This window comes from Prionailurus bengalensis, chromosome X (genome assembly GCF_016509475.1).
Source record: "Prionailurus bengalensis isolate Pbe53 chromosome X, Fcat_Pben_1.1_paternal_pri, whole genome shotgun sequence".
Classification (NCBI taxonomy): Eukaryota; Metazoa; Chordata; class Mammalia; order Carnivora; family Felidae; genus Prionailurus; species Prionailurus bengalensis.
Genome location: NC_057361.1, coordinates 1,551,439 through 1,568,619, shown reverse-complemented (window position 1 = coordinate 1,568,619; position 17,181 = coordinate 1,551,439). Strand labels below are relative to the sequence as shown.

Here is a 17,181-nt window from a genome sequence, read left to right as displayed (position 1 = left end):
GGGGGCACCACACAGGAGCTCGCGCATTCGTTACACAAATACCGTTCACGCACACGGGTTCTGAGCCGGGCACCCGTGAGCTGCCAGCTGCTGGCTGAGGATAACAGAGCGGAGGGGACACAGGAAGTGAAACCAGAGGAGGGCGGTGTGACATTGCAGGCCACGGGGACACCCACCGGGCCGCTAGGGGAGCGGGCAGGGTCTGAACGCAGAGGGGCATCCGAAGAGGCTTCGCAAGGGGGCGGCAGGCTGCAAATGACCTCTCTCCACGGGGAGAGAGGCCTCGGGAGAACCCAGCCTGTGCCTGGATCTCAGGCTTCAAAGCACTTCTCCGGGCCCAGAACCCGGCTCTCCTGATGGCTCCTACTTTTTTTTGTTGTTTTTCTTTTCCTATTTTCCTGTGATTTTTCCCCCTATTTTCCCAGAGTCGATTGCGTGCTTCCCCTGAGGCTGTGTGATTCTTCTGCGTCGCTTAGCCACACCACCCTGCAGGCCGCCCGTCTAGGCGGGAACAAAAGTTACAATTTCCCAAACACTCTGAACCCCGTCTCCTAAATGGCCTGAGTGCACGGGAAAAGAAACTAATCATCATCATCATCATCATCATCATCAAGCCTGGTTGTGAAAGCTGTTTGTAAATCCCTCCCCACCCCCCCCCCCAAAAAAAAACTGAATTTGGGCCAAAGACATGGAAAAGGGGAAATGAACCTCGATGTATTTTGCTTTTTTTTTCCTGGCATCTAGCAATGTGTGCATGTGTCGGGAACGTGTTTTCTGTGTCCGCGGAACATCCTTATAAAGCAGATGTGTTTGGGGGTGCACACAGGTGTGTGTGTGTGTGAGCTAGAGAGGGAGGGAGACAGAGACAGAGACAGAGAGATGCTTTAAGGAAACCTCCGAGTCCCCAGTCATTGGCGGGAGAGTCAAGGACAGCAGGTGACGTGGTCAAAAACGTGTTTTCTTCCAGTTTCCCCAACCACAAAAAGGAATACGGCTCTGACATGCTTTGCAATGTGGATAAACAGTTAAAAGTGTATAATCAGGGGCGCCTGGTCAGTTAAGCGTCCAACTTGGGCTCAGGTCATGATCTGGAGGTCCGTGAGTTCGAGCCCCGCGTCGGGCTCTGTGCTGACAGCTCGGAGCCTGGACCCTGCTTCGGATTCTGTGTCTCCCTCTCTCTCTGCCCTCCCCTGCTCACACACACACACTCTCTCTCTCTCTCAAAAATAAACATTAAAATAAAATGAAATAAAATAAAATTAAATTAAATTAAAAAACTGTATGTTCTGTCACAGAAGCCAGACTCCAGGCAAATCCATAGGCAGAAAAGAGATCGGTGGTTTCTGGGGGTTTAGGGCAGAGGGATGGGAAGTGTGTAGAGGTGAATTGTGGTTCCCCCCAAAGCACCACCCCCAAATCATCTCCTGGAGTCGTAACTTGTAACTCTGCAGGGTTGGTGCTTATGTACTCAGGTGTCTTCATGTGAGGTCACCCTGGGCCCAGCTGAGACAAGACCCCCATATGCCCGGTGGTTCCTATAAAAAGGGAGAAATTCGCACACAGACAGGCACACAGGGAGAAGGCCGTGTAGACACAGAGGCAGAGGTGGGACATGCCAAGGGACGCCCAGGATCGCCCGCAGCCCCCAGAAGCTGGGACACAGACACAGAACAGGCTGTCCCCTGGAGCCTCCGGGAGGAACCACCCTCTGCCCCGCCTGGATCTCGGACTTCTGGTCTCCAGCACCGAGAGACAACGCGCTCCTGTGGTTTAAGCCTCCTCGTCTGTGGGGATGTGTTACGGCCGCCCCAGGAAACCCGTACGTGATGGTTTCCTTTGGGGGTGACAAAAATATCTTGGGAGCAGACAGAGGCATCTGCAGTCCCAGTATCATGAGCACAGTGTGTGCAAGGCAGGCCCGAGCGTCTTTGCTTCCGTCGCGGGTCCTTCGCGGGAGATGACCTCCCAGCGCGACCCCATCTCAACCCCGTGAGTGTGGTTAAGGGGGGCCACTGGAGCCTCTCTGCAAGCCGCTGCAGAAACCCCTCGATTTGGTCACTATGGGGGGGAGGGGAGGCAGCCACCGGCAGGAAAACAGGAGGCGTGTGCACCCGACCAATGTTACTTACGGACCCTAAAACTCCAGTGTGGCACAATTCTCACGCACCATAAAATATTACTCTTCTCAGAGATTTTCAAACCACCTGCGGTTATAAAAGCCATTCTCAGATGGCAGGTGGGATTTGGACGCCGGGCTGCAGGCTGGTGACAGTCACACTGTGGCGTCCTGGGAGCCACATGGTCTGCTGAACCCCCTTTTTCGGAGGCGCAGAGTGACCACATAATGTGTCCCCACTCCCGGGACGACGCTCCCACCCCACCTGCTGGAGATCAGAGGGAACACACACAGGTACCTGCACAGACGCAGCTGACAAGGCAGGTTCCTGTCCTCTGCACCCGAAACACCGAGAATCCCCACGCATTTCCACATTCAGGGAGCTTTTTCAGAAAGAAAAGCTTCCGTCCGCTGGAAAAAAAAAAAAAGAAAGCAGAAGTGATACAGACACCACCCTGGTCACACACGGCAACAGAACGGGAGACTGGTCACCGAATCCAGGAAAGCTAAGAACACAGAAATATCACGGGGACATTAAAAAACAAAACACTTCAAAAACCCTTGAGTTGACAAAAAAAAAAAAAACAGGAAATGGTGGCTCTCTGGAAAATAGAAATAAGGAGAAGATTCCGAGTCCACAGTTGAGCCCGGAGGAAATGATAGACCTGGGATATTTACAATAGTCAATAAGAAAGGATGGGGAATCAGGGAAATTAAGAGTTCGACTCGAGGGGTGTCCATGTGCAAGAACCTGGAAACGCAGAGAAAGCCAATGACAAGGGCCACGAATTAAAAACACAGAAATGGCAAAGATAATCATCATCCAACCATTATTTCAGAACCGAAACAGGTGACACAGAGAGGATACAAAATCATGGGATGTAGAGCTCCCCACAGACCTGGAGAATGTTGAACAAATTATAAGGAAATTCTTTGCTCAAATCTGTACGGAGGCATGTTTTCTTTTTAATGTCTATTTATTTTTGAGAGAGGCTCGAGCCCCAGGTCGGGCTCTGTGCCGACAGCTCACAGCCTGAAGCCTGCTTGGGATTCTTTGTGTCCCTCTCTCTCTGCCCCTCCTCCACTCATGCTCTATGTCTCTCTCAAAAATAAACATTAGAAAAAAAATTTTTAGGTTTTTAAAAAGCTTCACAACCAAAACGGCACTATCTTTAATATGTAAAGAGTTCCCACGAATCAATAACAGCAGGGCCAATAATGCATATAAAAACGGGCAACGGGCATCTCAAACGGGTCCCCCAGAAATGGCCGTAGACGTGAATTTTCCATACACACATTCCCAATCTCACCTGTGTTAAGGGAACTGCAAGGTAAAACTGTTGATTTCATACCGTGTTTTCAACTAACAGTGGCAAGGACCCATAAAGCCAGGAGGGTTTTTGGAAGGTATCTGAGACATCACTGGGAATATCATGGATTGGCACAGCCTATTCTCGTCAACAATGTCACACACACAGCCTTCTAACAACGCCAACCACAGACATTTCTTTTTATGTCCGTGAGACCTTGACGTGAACCTATAATGAAACGCACCTGGTGTGAACCTGAATCTGGAAAGATGTGGACCCACCTTCCAGGAAAAAACAAGCCTCTGGACATCTCTCTTACATGTATACATTTATTTATGAATGAGTCACCCACAGCTCCCCTCTACTCTCCTGTAAGGAGACATTTATGCTTATAATAGGGCTGCAATGCTTGTAAAAACATCAATGTTATTCACAGAGTCACAAAACGATTTTATGCACTTTTTTCTTACTGTAAAGTGAGTCTATGTGCCCAGTCTGATGCTGAAGGCTCGTTCGGGAAGAATGTGGATACCTGTGTGCTGCGTTTGTAAACCTAGGTGTTGTGTGTTAGCACTGGGACCCAGCCGTGTTGGATAACCCAGCCCTCAGCCCCCTGACAACTGGTCTACCCCAACACTTGAGATGTGTGTGTTAGGTCCTCTGGACTCCACACGGCCATGTTCACTTCCGCACATACCTGAGCCACGGAAAAACAGAACATCAGAACTTCTGCACTGGATGCGATTAATCTCGATGAAGCCTTCCCAAGAGTATATACAAGCATGCAAGTCAGCAGCCTTCCAGTGCGTGCAGAGCCCTACACGGGGTGGGGGTGGGGGCAGTGTTTCTCAATGTACAAAAGTCCTTGTTTATTTCGAGGAGGAAGAGTATGCTTTCTGTTCATTTCAAGCTGTTAGGAAACATGTCAGGAGATGCCCTGCCACAAGGCAGTCTTACCCCAAAGTTAAAGGGAGCTTTCACATCAAAGCAGTTAAAACATTTTGTAAAGACGTTATAGTTAACAAATTCCCAACAACAACAACAAAAAAAAACCCACATGGAAGAATGAGGGGACTATCTGATGCAGGGGAGTATCTGAATGCAGGGGAGTATCTATGAAGTATCTAATTCAGGGGAGTATCGGAAGTATCTAATGCAAAGGAGTATCTGAAGGCAGGGGGGTAATCTGAGTATGAAGTATCTAATGCAGGGGAGTATCTGAATATGAAGTATCTAATGCAGAGGAGTATCTGAATGCAAGGGAGTATCTGAATATGAAATATCTAATGCTGGGGAGTATCTGAATGCAGGGGAGTATCTGAGTATGAAGCATCTGCTATGGGGGAGCATCTGATGGAGGGGAGTGTTTGGATGCAGAGGGTTATCTGGATGCACGGGAGTATCTGAATGCAGAGAAGTATCCCCTGCAGGGGAGTATCTGAACACTGAGAAGGCCTTGTCCCCCATGTACCAAGACCAGTGGAAGGAAACAGGCAGAGAAGGACAATCCCAAAACTGAAAGGCTACCCTTAGGTCGGTCATTTGTGTCACAGCCCCAGAAAAGGGACCACAGCCCCTAGCACTGTGTCCCATAGCCTTTAGGAGTCACCCCATGGCATTGCATTTAAGGAAGAAGTACTTGGTTCCTTATTTCTTTCTTTATTAGTCTGATCTGAAAAAAAACAAAAAAACAAAACTCCTTCCAAATGAAGGAAATTCTGAGGACACTAATTGAAGGCTTGTCTCGCTGTCTCCCAGGGTCAATGGCCCAGAGCTCCCGGGATGGGGGCGCGGGTGGGGGGGAACTTCAGTGGGGTCAGGATTCAAATGACTTTGTGATGTGTGGTCGGCCTTTCACAGCCCCCGGGGAAACCCCTAGCAGCCACGGAGAAGCTGACCACGCGTCCCCTCCGAATGAACACGGGGTGTTAGTGACGTTCCTCCACCCAGCATGGTGCAAACAGGCAAAAACACATGTCAAGCAGAACATGACAGAGAGTCTCAACATGAGCACAGGCGTGGGCAGGTCGGGGCTGGATCCTGCTGGAAACACGGGGGCCGCGTTCGACGGCTGCATAGCTTCTATTTCTCCAGAAGGGTCCACTGAACTGCAAACAGACCAAAAAGAAAAGACTTTGCAAGCCAGTCCCGGTTGCCTGTGACTCTCGGCTTCCTAAAACCCCCAGAAGCAGGTGCCTCCGGGACTATAGGCTACACGTGACCTCCAAATGCACCATCAACGGCAAAGTCTGACCCTGATCTGCTTGAGAAAGAAATTTCAAGAAACTTCATAGAACAATCAACTGTAGCAAAAAAAAAAAAAAAAAGCTACAAAAAAAAAAACCCATAAAAAAACACACAACAAGCCTTCCAGAAAAGTAGTGCTTCAAGATCCTAAATTTGGGGCGCCTGGGGGGCTCAGTCGGTTGAGCGTCCGACTTCGGCTCAGGTCCTGATCTCACGGTCCGTGAGTTCGAGCCCCGCGTCGGGCTCTGTGCTGAAAACTCAGAGCCTGGAGCCTGTTTCGGATTCCGTGTCCCCCTCTCTCTCTGCCCCTCCCTTGCTGCCTGTCTCTCTCTCTCTCTGTCTCAAAAGTAAATAAACATTTAAACAATTAAAAAAAAAAACCCGTCCCCTTGACCTCATTCTGTACCAGGCTGGGACAACCGTGCAGAAGGAACTGTAACAAACCACGTCTCCGGAAAGGAACCTTTAACCCTTTGCTGCGCATCAGGGGGCTGAGTTCCCGGCCCCTTAGGCACCGCGGGGAAAGCATCCTAACGGGCATTGAAAGAGCCTCTGAGACCAAAGTGGGTGCCCTCTGAAGCCTGGATCCCAGCCCGGTTTATCCTGCGTCCTGGAAAGCATGGGGGCGTAAAGGTGCACATCCCACGTCCTGCATTGTCCCGGGACAACCGGGGGGCGCATGGCGGAGTCAGGGGGACGGGGGCGGGCGGACGGGACAGAAGACAGAAAGGCCGGCGGCCTTGTGCTCACCGGGTTGGTCCGAGTTGGTGCTCTGCTGGTTTTTCGAGCTCACGTCACCTTGGTCGGCTGAAAGGAAGCAGAAAAGATGCCCCCAGGGGTGAATCCAGAGAAAGCCCCTTCGGATCCGTGAGGCTGAACCAGCCCCCCAGCGTCCCGCCTGCCCCCCAACATCACAGGGGGCAGGAAAGGTGCAAACACAGCCCCATCCACAGGGTGGGGTGGGGGGAATCCATGGCTAACGGGGTCCCCTCGGCTTGCGCTTGGGTCTCCTTGTCATGTTTCTATCACTTTCCAAATTTCTGTTTCTAGGCACCAAAGCAGACTCCACCGTGCCCCCAGACACCCCGCCCCCCAAAACCCCACGGCGGATACGCAGCCCGAATCGACAGAATTCAACACAAGTCCCAGCTTCGCGGGCAAAAAGCATTTATTTCCTGACGGTGGCCTCGCTCAGGAGCGCGAGGGGCATGTTTTCGGCGACAGGGGGGCCTCAACACCCACGGCTGGTCGCAGAGGAACCGCTCACGCTGGGGGGGGGGGGGGGTGCCTGGAAAACGCCCACAAGGCACAGTGAGGAATCCTAGCGGGAATGTCCACGTGGGGCGAAGGTTGTCGGCGACACGTAACAGGGCGTTGAGGCTTGGGCGCGTGTGGTCACAGGATGCCAGCTTCGCAGGACGTTCTGAAGGCATCGCGTAGGGGCCGCGGTCGGGGGTGCGTGGGCTGGACGCCGTGTGGCACAGGGCGGGGTCTGCGGTCTTGGGAGCAGGGGTGCGTCCTGACCCCCAGAATCCGCACGCGCAAGGCGGGGGGAGGGGTGGAGCAGGAAGCCAGGCCCCGTGGGTGGTGTTGGCTGTGATTCAGCCGGGACTCTGTCACACCCGGGTGGGCGGGGCTGCGGGACAAAACCCCAAAGCCCCGGGGTGGTTCTCCCAGATGCAGCTCTAGCCTCTTGCAAAACCCCCGGAGATCAGAGTGGCCCGTGGGGAGGCCAACCCCGGGCAGGCAGGCCCAGGCCTTGTCAAGGGCAGGGACGCACGGCCACATTCCCCTCTCCAGGGGGATGCATACCTACCCTGGAAACACCGGGCACCTGTCCCCGGGCCCCTCATGCTGCAGGCCCGAGGGGACCCCAGATTGCACACAGGCACCGTTCATCGTCACCTCCAGGACGTTAAGGGACCACATGTCACCGTGTAAGCCGTTAGAGACACTGCAGCTTTGGGGCAGGCTGGGGGGGGGTCCCCAAGCCCGAGGACTATTTCTATCACACACACTGAGCACTCAGAACCCCAATCGAGGCTCTGGGGGAGCACTCAGGAGCACGGCCCAGCAGTGCCTGATTGTACATCCCACTGAAGTCTTTGCTCTTGGGGCCACACAGACCCTCCACTCAGACCATCGGCCGACTGACTCCGGATTGTAACATCCTGGGGTTTTTAGGGAAGGGGGGGCATTCACCCCTTTTACGAAGCCTGGTCAGAGAGACAGCTGGAAACTGCTTCCTCGGACACAGAGTGGGGGCAATGCGCCAGAAAACCCCACAAGCCGCAAAATCAGAGGTTCCAAGTTGCACGGGGACGTAGAAACTCGGTGACCCGGGCCGGCCGTGTCTGGGGACCCTCCAGGGACCGCGGGGGCAGCTCCCTGCCCTCCTGCCCGGTTGGCTAGCAAACAGGAACTCGACGGTCAGGAACGTGGTGATGTTGTACGGCCGACCCCTCAACCCCCCCGCCACTCTTCCCTGGCAGTGAATTCAAGCTTAAAAGAAACTCTGCGCCTTCTTCCACGCGTCGTGAGGCTACCTACGCGTGGGACCTAAGACAACATGACGAGCCTTCCGTGCATCTGGAAGGCAGGAAACACACACCCCGGCCGGGGACGACCCCCTCACCGCGGCGACCGACTAGGCATACGGACAGGGGCAAGTGCTCGGCTCTGAGGCTTAGCGGACAAACACTGACCACACGGGAACGTCTTCGGGCCTGCACGGGGCGTTCTGTGCGTGCCTACATCCTCGGCTGGTCTGAAACGAAAGGTCGGGAAAGGAAAGAAAAAAACAAAAAACAAAAAAAAAATAAAATAAAATAAAAACAGAAAAGGTAAACTTTGCAAAGGTCTGAGGCGGGTCCAGCAAAGCCCCCGAGAGCAGCCGCCAGCTCGGACAAAGACGCTGTTGGGGCTCAGAAGTATACAGCAGGCTTTCGAGACTTTTTTTTTCTTTTTCGCAGCAATGATTAGACACCAAAGTGCAACAGGAAGCCGAATCCGAAACAAAACCAACATCGAAGAGGAGAGGGGGGCAGGAGTGGGGAGACAAGCAGGGAGGGAGGGAAAGACAGGGGAGGGACGCCCCAGCTGCGCACTCCAGCAACACCTCAAGCATCTGCTACTAAGATGCTGAAGTGGGACCGACCACGGGCCCATGTCCAAGACGGCTCTCAACAGCCCAGCGTGCACCATTTGTTAGAAAAACACACTCAACCCTTAGGAACGTGTCCACAAATTGTTAGGACCAAAGGACACATCTACCAAATTTCATCAGCGGTGGATACTTTTTAGGGCGTCAGCTCATAACATGATACTCAAAAGCATTTAAATAAATTTTATCGGGGCGCCTGGGGGCTGATTCGGTCAAGCGTCCAACTTCGGCTCAGGTCATGATCTCACAGTTCCTGACTTGGAGCCCCATGTTGGGCTCTGTGCTGACAGCTCAGAGCCTGGAGTCTGCTTCTGATTTGGTGTCTCCCTCTCTCTCTCTCTGCCCCTCCCTTGTTCATGTTCCATCTGTGTCTCTCTCAAAAATAAACATTAAAATTTTTTTTAATAAATTCGTATCAAGACAGCTAGCATGTGATCGACACACCTCCACGCTGAGAGAAAACTTCAGTTTGCACCCACTTGTTTGACACTGACCTGCATGCAGATTCAAGAGACATGACAAACTCCAATGCAATAACAAAGTCCTGGAAAATCACATTCTTTACAAATAGCCCCAAACCATGGCATCTCTTCAACCACTGGGATGCACTGGGGCCACATCCTCCTTGCAAAATGTCCGAGCCCACAGTGACATCTGGGTATGCACTTCTTTAAACAACTATCCCGGCAATAAAACCTATAAATGGCCCCACAAAGACCCCCGGAGGGTCTAGGGACTTGTGTGCCCGATGGCGAGACCAACACGGAACTTGATTCCATAACACAGGTCGAAACACCAAAATGTCTATTCACACACTCAGAAAAAATACTCTTCTGCATTAACGTCTTCCGGTTTATAGAAAAATAGAACCTAATTTTCTTTGTGATAACACTGGGCATTTTATGGCTACAGACAAAACTGCCTAACAACTGAAACCAGAACCCCCAGCTTCCTTTCCTTGTTATGTTTGGCCTCTTTCTTTGCTCTTTTTTTTTTTTTTACTTTTTCTTTGTACATCTACATCAGCTAAGATCATGAACCCCATAACAACCACAAAACAAATAAAGATTGTAAAGTCACCCGCAATGCTAATTTGGCTCATGCAGAGTGGAAGACTGGATGACATTCTGGGGAAATGAATTTAGCTAGGTCCCCGCTCCCATACGTTGAGTCACGGACTGCCCTCAGCCCATTCTTCAGGAAAGACGGCTTTTATTTTTGAAAATTGTAAATTCAACTATTCCTACCTGGGGAGATTTTGATTTTCATGCCATGCAATGACCAGAATGTTCCAAGACCCAGGAATGAGGTGCGGAGAGAATGCAGAACACTTAGTTTTCCAAGGTCCTGATCCCATTGCAAATATTGGACAACATCATCTCCATGAGGACTCCTGGGTACTTGCCCAAGTCCCCGTGCTTTGGCATATGGATGTCAAATAGCACGACAGCATCCAAGGGAGGACACGTCCCTTGCTAAGACAAGGTGACAGAAATGCTTTGTGACACCAGAATCTGACGGGATTTGGAAACCCAGTTTGGATTTGAAGATCACCTACAGATTTTCAGGAAATCGTCGTGCCTGCACTTCCTGTGCATTCTTCCCTAGCAGGGTGGCTTCCTCCTCTCCTGGCTGAGCGTCATACTCTGAACTGAGTGTCTTCATACAGTGTGACAGAAATGAAGTTGAAACAGAAACAGAGATGCACTTCTCCTGAATCCCCAACTATTTAGGCTCTCTGCTATTTCTAGGAGAAGCAACAGGTGTTTTCATTGGTTTCCTCTCTCTCGTTCCTCACTGCATGTCTTCCAAGGGCATTTTCTTGACCTTGGCCATCCTTCCATTTGGGCACATCCTTAACCTTGGCCAGCGGTCCACTTGGGCACGTCCTTGACCTTGGCCAGCAGTCCACTTGGGCATGTCCTTGACCTTGGCCATCCGTCCATTTGGCCACGTCCTTGACCTTGACCAGCAGTCCACTTGGGCTCATCTTTGACCTTGGTCATCTGTCCCTTTGGGCATCCTGGACATTCAACATTCAGGCAACCAGGCACAGTGACCTGAGCACCCCTGATGGAAGTCACCCAGTCATATGTGGTAAATAGACATAATCAGGCACTCTTAGCCTTCACTGCAAGAAGACAGTAAGGATGCTGTTGGGGACTTTCAATTTCAGGCTCAATTTATATATAAATTGAGTTTGTGAATCTAAAAATCTGGAATGATGGGAGATTAAGGGTAGACTCCCACTCTATAGTCTAACTGTGTGTCACCATCTAATGACATCTTTTGTGAAGTTCCCCAGAGTCCTTAGGCAGTGGTCCTTGAAGATGGAAGGCAACAGCTAAGAATGAATATGGAATTGAAGCCACCAGTAGGTCGGGAGTTCAGACATCATGAGGCTCCTCCAAGGAGGAGTAGCATCCACAGTCCATGGGACCCTTGAAACCACATCAGAGCCTACCCGTCATTATTCTTGCAAGAGGGAAAGCAAGTGACCTGGGCAGAGTGACCCAGAGATGCATGAACGTGAGCTATGTTCAAAACAGAACTTACTGACGCCACAGCAAATCCTATGTAATTCAGGGACTCTTACATATATGGTCCCAAAACACCCAACAGTGCAATTCCAATCCCTGTATCAGTAAGTGAGGCACTGTCTACAGTCACCTATAAGTTTTATATCCCATCCAAGAACCCTCTCAACTACCTGTTGGTACGGGATTGTACCAGAAAAGGAATCTGTTGCCCTGTGTTTCGATTTTAATTCCCTTGGGTGGAGAAAACAATATGGCGGCCCCCCAGCCATCGCTCTTGTCCAAAGGATGATGAGGTGGCCGTGATTGTAAGTAACGACGAACAAATGTTTCTAAGTCCTAACATTTCTTCAACCAACCCGTCAAGACTTTGACACACAGCCTTACACATCCTCACAAAGGGCCCTTGGTGTGCAGATGACCACCTCCCCATTTCACAGACGGAACACCCAAAACGACAGGGGTGGTTAGTGACTTCCAAATCTACAGCGATTTCCTGAACTATCAGCAGCCTCGCACGTGTCTCATGCCAACCAGACGTCTGCTTTGTTTTAGTTTTAAGAAAGCACAGATTTCCAGTTAGTAAGGCACAAAAGAAAGGAAGCTATTGCGAAAACCTTACCGTTTTCTTTGAAGCACAATTTCTTCTTCTGGTAGGCGATAAAGCTAGAAATTGCCCCAGCCACGGCCACCACGACGGCCCCCACGATGCCAGGGACCACCCCAGGGGAGTCAGCTGTGGGAGGAAGCACAAGGCACCGTTACTGGGGACCCCGTGACCACAGGGTGACCGTGGAGGAAACCCCACTCTTGAGCCTTGCCCAACTCCCACCTCCAATCCATGTGTATGACACGAAGGGCCAGCCGCACTGCTCCCCGAAACTCCCATCGGGAATTGGAATCTGTTTGACTACGGGCACCATTTTGGATGGGACACCCTGACTCCTCTCCTCCCCTAACTAAGGCCAGGGCTCGGGTCCCAACAGTTCAACGTGGAAACTCTCAGGGAGGGCAACATGGCCGACCGTGCGTGGTGCCCCTCTGGGACCAGTCCGAGGTCATGTGGCATCACCGTCTCCACGCATTTTCTGCAAATCAAAGCCGCTGAACCCCTCTGTATGTTCCGTCTGATTTACCAGGACGGTGCTCCCGTTCATTCCCAGAGTGGGCGATGGGACATCCATTGTCTGCTGCCCTTGCACATGGGCGTTCTTGGTTCTTGGGATTTCAGACTCAGCGGGGACTCGTCCCCCTCGGCTCTGCTGGTTGTCAGTCCTTTGCACTGGGACCGAACCACCCCAACGCCTCTCCTGAGCCCCCGGCTTGCGGAAGGCAGCCTCCCCAGTCATGTGGGGCGATTCCTTAGAATCAATCTCTTCCTGTGTATCTGTACCCATATCTGTAGACAGATGGATCCCAACGGTTCTGTTCCTCTGAGGAACCCGGGGCAAGACCGCTGGCATTCCTTCTGAGGGCACTCTGGGAAAACGAACTTAAAATGTAGGTCGCATCGGCACCCCTGGGCTGCGTCCCCGAAGGGCGGTCAGCCAGCTCTTCAGCTGAGCGCTTGGGGCATGTGTGGCTCGGACCAACCACCAGCTTCGGTGTCCCGTGTGCCGGCGTCTTTAGGACGACACAGCCAGCACGACAGGTGTGGTCTTGAGCAGCCCGTTCTGCTGTCTCTCAACAGCGTGTGTGAGAAACTCCAGGCATCAGAAACCAGGGATACCTACCCTGCTCCTCCCCATCAGGCCTCGGGCCTCCACCGCCAGGGCCATCGCCACCGCCCCCTGCAACGGAGAAACAGGCTGGCAGACGAGTTGCATCGGGCAGATTTTTGGTAAAGACAAACTCCCACTAAGGATCAGCTCCCGGGACCTCGAGCTGCGACGGGAACTTGGGAATGACCTTGCAGAGACAAGGCCGGGCACACCTGCCCTTTCCCGTTGTTGAGCGGGGACATCCCCGCTTGGCTAAAGGGAACTTCGGGCTTGCCCCCATGCACCTGACTGAGACCACCGCTCCCATGGTGGACTCCAGGAGACCTAGTGACTCCTGGCTGCCTCAGGCCCGTGGCCCCTCTTGCTGGGCTCAGCCAGGATCCCAGCCAGGGCCTCGGAGCCCACCTGAGACCCAGCCCCTGGCTACGAGGAGACTGAAGGCACATCCCTGCTGACTCCCAGATATGTACAGGGGACCCTTGAACAATGAAAGGGGATTAGCAGCGTCTGCTCCCTGTGTGGTTGAAAATCCATGTACGTGGGGCTCCTGTGGGGCTCAGTCGGCTAAGCGTCTGACTCTCGGTGGCAGCTCAGGTCATGATCTCATGAGACTGAGTCCTGAGTTGGGCTCTGTGCTGACGGCATGGAGCCTGCTTGGGATTCTCTCTCTTTCTCTGTCCCTCTCTTTCTGCCCCTCCCCTGTTCATACCCCTGCCTCCATCTCTCTCTGTCTCAAAATGGGTGGGAAACTGAAAGAAAGAAAGAAAGAAAGAAAGAAAGAAAGAAAGAAAGAAAGAAAGAAAGAAAGAAAGAAAGAAAGAAAGAAAATCGGTGTACAATTTTCGATTTCCCAAAAACTTAACTACGAATAGCCTACTGTTGACAGGAAGGTTTACCGAACACATAAACAGTCGACACGGTATTCTTACAATAAAGGGGGGAAGGGAAAACAAAATGTAATTAAGAAAGTCGTAACAAAGAGAAAATGCATTTGCAGGACCGTGCCGTATTTACTGAAATAAACGCACGTGTAAGTGGACCCATGGAGACCAATGTTCACTCGTGCCAAAGCGTGCCGTGTATCAGGCAGGTGCCGTGGACACACAGGGTCTAGTGCATCGGGCATTAGGACCTGTCCCCGACCCCCTGCGTCCTTCCTCAGCAAAGCCAAGTGCCCCACAGGCAAGGACCCCCCACCCACACCCCCGGTCAAGTTATATGTTAAGACAAAGTATGTGTAAATTCATATGTAAATATATGTAAATATAACATAAATGTCACCAACACGTAAATACATATCAATATAATGTAAATGATAACACATATAAATATATTCTACTTACTATAAACACATATATTACTATACTTACTTTATATGAACACTTTTACTCACTTATGTAATATGTATTATATTTAAGGACTGTTTTGGACCCTATTCCAACCTAAGATTTTAAAGGAAGAGGTAGAGGGGCCCCTGGGTGGCTCAGTCGGTTAAGCATCCGACTTCGGCTCAGGTCACGATCTTATGGTTTGTGAGCTGGAGGCCCGTGTCAGGTGAGCGTAAGCCCGGCTTCGGGATTCACTCTCCGCCCCCTGTGAGATTCTCTGTGTCTCTGCCTCTCTGCCCCTCGCTCACTCACGCTGTCTCTCTCAAAATAAGAAAAAGTGGGACGCCTGGGTGGCTCAGACCTTACTTCATCCGCAGCACCAAATAGTCACCGACAAAACAGGTGATTGGTGCATCCAGGAAACGTCAAGAAGGGCCTGTCTGGCCGGCTTCCAGCCCGTGCATATGGCGGGTAGCTGCCTGCGGTCAACACAGCTCCCGGGGACCAGCCCCCGTGGAGCACGTCTTACGGTCCACAGCCTTGATGCAATCTGCAAATGGCAGAGATCCGGAAGAGAGTTCCAAGCAGGCGACTGTGATTGCGCTGAGCGCTAAGAGCCTAGGCCCCGCCGTGATTCTGCACAACAGGTGGGTGACAGGGAGGGAAGAGAAGAAGCCACCGCTTTACCTGCATCTGAGGCTCCATCGAGGAGATCGGAATCTGAGAAGCCACCTAGGAGAGAAAAACACAAGTGTTACCTGCCATCCTGGGACTGTCAGGAGGGTCTCGATGTCTCGGAAAGAAAGAAAACGCCATCAGGATCAAAAGCAGAGCGGGGACAGGCGCAATCCAACAGGGATTATACTTTCTGGAAGAAATGTCTCCAGTATGCAATGACAATTCAATTCCCAATTCTATTTTAAGCTCCTGAAGTTAGCCTCACCAAAAGCTCTGCTACAGAGCCTGAAAAAGACTCCAAAAAAACAAAAAACAAAAAAAGGAAAACATATAGCAATCTTTTGGATGAATATACATGAAATGATCCCCAAGGAACCTTAGTAATAGCCCTACCTGTTCACTCCCCCCGTTACTGGTGACACATTTTGTTCACGGCTCCACTCTGGACTCGGCCACGAGACTCAGAGGTTAAGTTGTCAAAGTGGAAGCCAAGCCAGTATTTTAAAGTAGCCTCCGTTGAGCTGGGCAGTCTTGCCCATTGAAAGGGACTCACCGAAGCTCGTGGCACAGTGGCCTCAGTCATCCAGACAAGCCAACCCCAGAAGACCCACCCACTGACCACAGACACAGGACAGCCACGCCCCGCCCAGCCAAGCCCCGCCCAGACTCAAGCCCCACCCAGACTCAAGCTCCGCCCCACCCAGCCCCGCCCAGACTCACGAGACAGAACGATTAAAAAAATTTTCGGCCACATTGGGTTTGGGGATCTTTTGTTAAGGGTCAATAGCTAGCTGATGCACATCAAATTTAATGCATCAGTTTCACGAAACCTATCATGATGAAATACGGGTCATTCCACAAAGCCACCTACTTTGTCGGAGGACATCCTTCAGCGTATGACGTGAGACTCACGGGTTAAAAGAAAAAAATATATATATGACCACATGCATTGGCAAGCACATGGCCCTGATAAAACTGAATATGTCCTGGGCTTTCTACCCAAGGCAAAATGATTCCAATACAAGAGAAAGGAAAGAGAAAATATAAGTATAAAAACATAAATATATACACAGGATTAAGAAACCATTTGCCAGTAATATGATAGTCTTTTCATAAAAGCTAAAAAACAAAGCCAAATTATTAACAGGTAATAGGATTCTTCATTAAGTGGCTAGTGAGGAACAATGTACAAAATTCATTTCTGGGTTACAGAAATGAGCCCCAAAATAGCGGACATTAAATATGTCCACAGAGGGGCACCTGGGGGGCTCAGTTGGTTGAGCATCCGACTCGGGCTCAGGTCATGAACTCACGGTTCCTGGGTTCCAGCCCCGCGTCGGGCTCTGTGCTGACCGCTCGGAGCCCAGGGCCAGCTTCGGATTCTGTGTCCCCCCCTCCCCTGCTCACACTGTCTGTCTCAAAAATAAATAAACATTAAGAAAAAGCAAACATCTTTTCCAAAGCTGCTTTCCACTCCTGGAAACCCCACAGGACCTTGCCCCGCAGAGCCCATGTGGTGCCCAGGCCACCATGAAATTAGCGCCTCTCTGAAAGGGAGCCCACTATCCTCTGAGAAACGCCCAGCGGCCCTGAAGGGGAGGGAGTCTTACCGGAAGATCCAGGCTGCTTGGGGTCTGGGTTAGGCTTCGGTTTGGGTGGTTTAGGTGGCACTGGGTCGTCTGTTTGTAAAAGATAAGCATTGCATTTATGAGCACTTTGCAGTCAGAAAACACACACACACACACACACACACACACACACACACACAAAGAAAAAAAAGAAAACCAAGGAAAAGGCATCAGTTCACCTCCGCCTGGTTTCCCAAACAGCTAGGAATTGGACTGTACCCTTTCTCAGGGTGGGGGCCCCGGGACACAGTCCCCTGCCCATTTCTTTCCCGGTGTCAGTACTCACCTTCAAGAGAACTGGGCCCTTCCCACAGATGTCTGGACCGGCTACGGAATTCGTGGGACCCAGCCCAAAGGAAAACGCGGGGCCCACGGTTCAAACTGGACTGAGCATTTCAATATGGCGGCCACAAGGCAGGCTGGGCTCTTGGTCAGTGCGCGCACGGGTCACAT

The 17,181-nt window shown here is 51.4% G+C and overlaps 2 protein-coding genes and 1 long non-coding RNA gene across 5 annotated transcripts in view; all 3 read right to left on the bottom strand.

Moving 5' to 3' along the window:
* The window catches only part of XG (Xg glycoprotein (Xg blood group)), a 37,706-nt gene extending 34,886 nt beyond the window's left edge, over positions 1 to 2,820 (bottom strand). The window contains exon 1 of the mRNA XM_043571500.1: positions 2,415 to 2,820. Coding sequence (XP_043427435.1) covers positions 2,415 to 2,483 — 69 coding nt within the window. The 5' untranslated portion in view covers positions 2,484 to 2,820. The remainder of the gene's footprint in view (positions 1 to 2,414) is intronic.
* A 919-nt stretch (positions 2,821 to 3,739) lies between these two features.
* CD99 (CD99 molecule (Xg blood group)) overlaps positions 3,740 to 17,181 on the bottom strand; it is a 28,970-nt gene continuing 15,528 nt past the window's right edge. Inside the window, exons 5-11 of one of the 3 annotated variants that reach the window (XR_006295796.1) lie at positions 16,711 to 16,779; positions 15,110 to 15,154; positions 13,107 to 13,163; positions 11,996 to 12,109; positions 8,379 to 8,440; positions 6,424 to 6,480; positions 3,740 to 5,534 (exon numbers count right to left, since the gene is read on the bottom strand). Coding sequence is in view for 2 of the 3 variants with exons in the window: in XM_043571489.1 (XP_043427424.1) it covers positions 5,509 to 5,534; positions 6,424 to 6,480; positions 11,996 to 12,109; positions 13,107 to 13,163; positions 15,110 to 15,154; positions 16,711 to 16,779 (368 nt within the window). In the remaining variant the exon portion in view is untranslated. Of the gene's footprint in view, positions 5,535 to 6,423; positions 6,481 to 6,823; positions 8,441 to 11,995; positions 12,110 to 13,106; positions 13,164 to 15,109; positions 15,155 to 16,710; positions 16,780 to 17,181 lie in introns of those variants that run through there. The other 2 variants (XM_043571489.1, XM_043571490.1) reach the window with 2 other exon arrangements.
* Positions 8,597 to 11,989, bottom strand: LOC122477952. Its single transcript, XR_006295797.1, has 2 exons — positions 10,800 to 11,989; positions 8,597 to 10,731 (listed from the first exon to the last, which is right to left on the bottom strand). It is a non-coding gene; the product is annotated as an uncharacterized LOC122477952 (long non-coding RNA).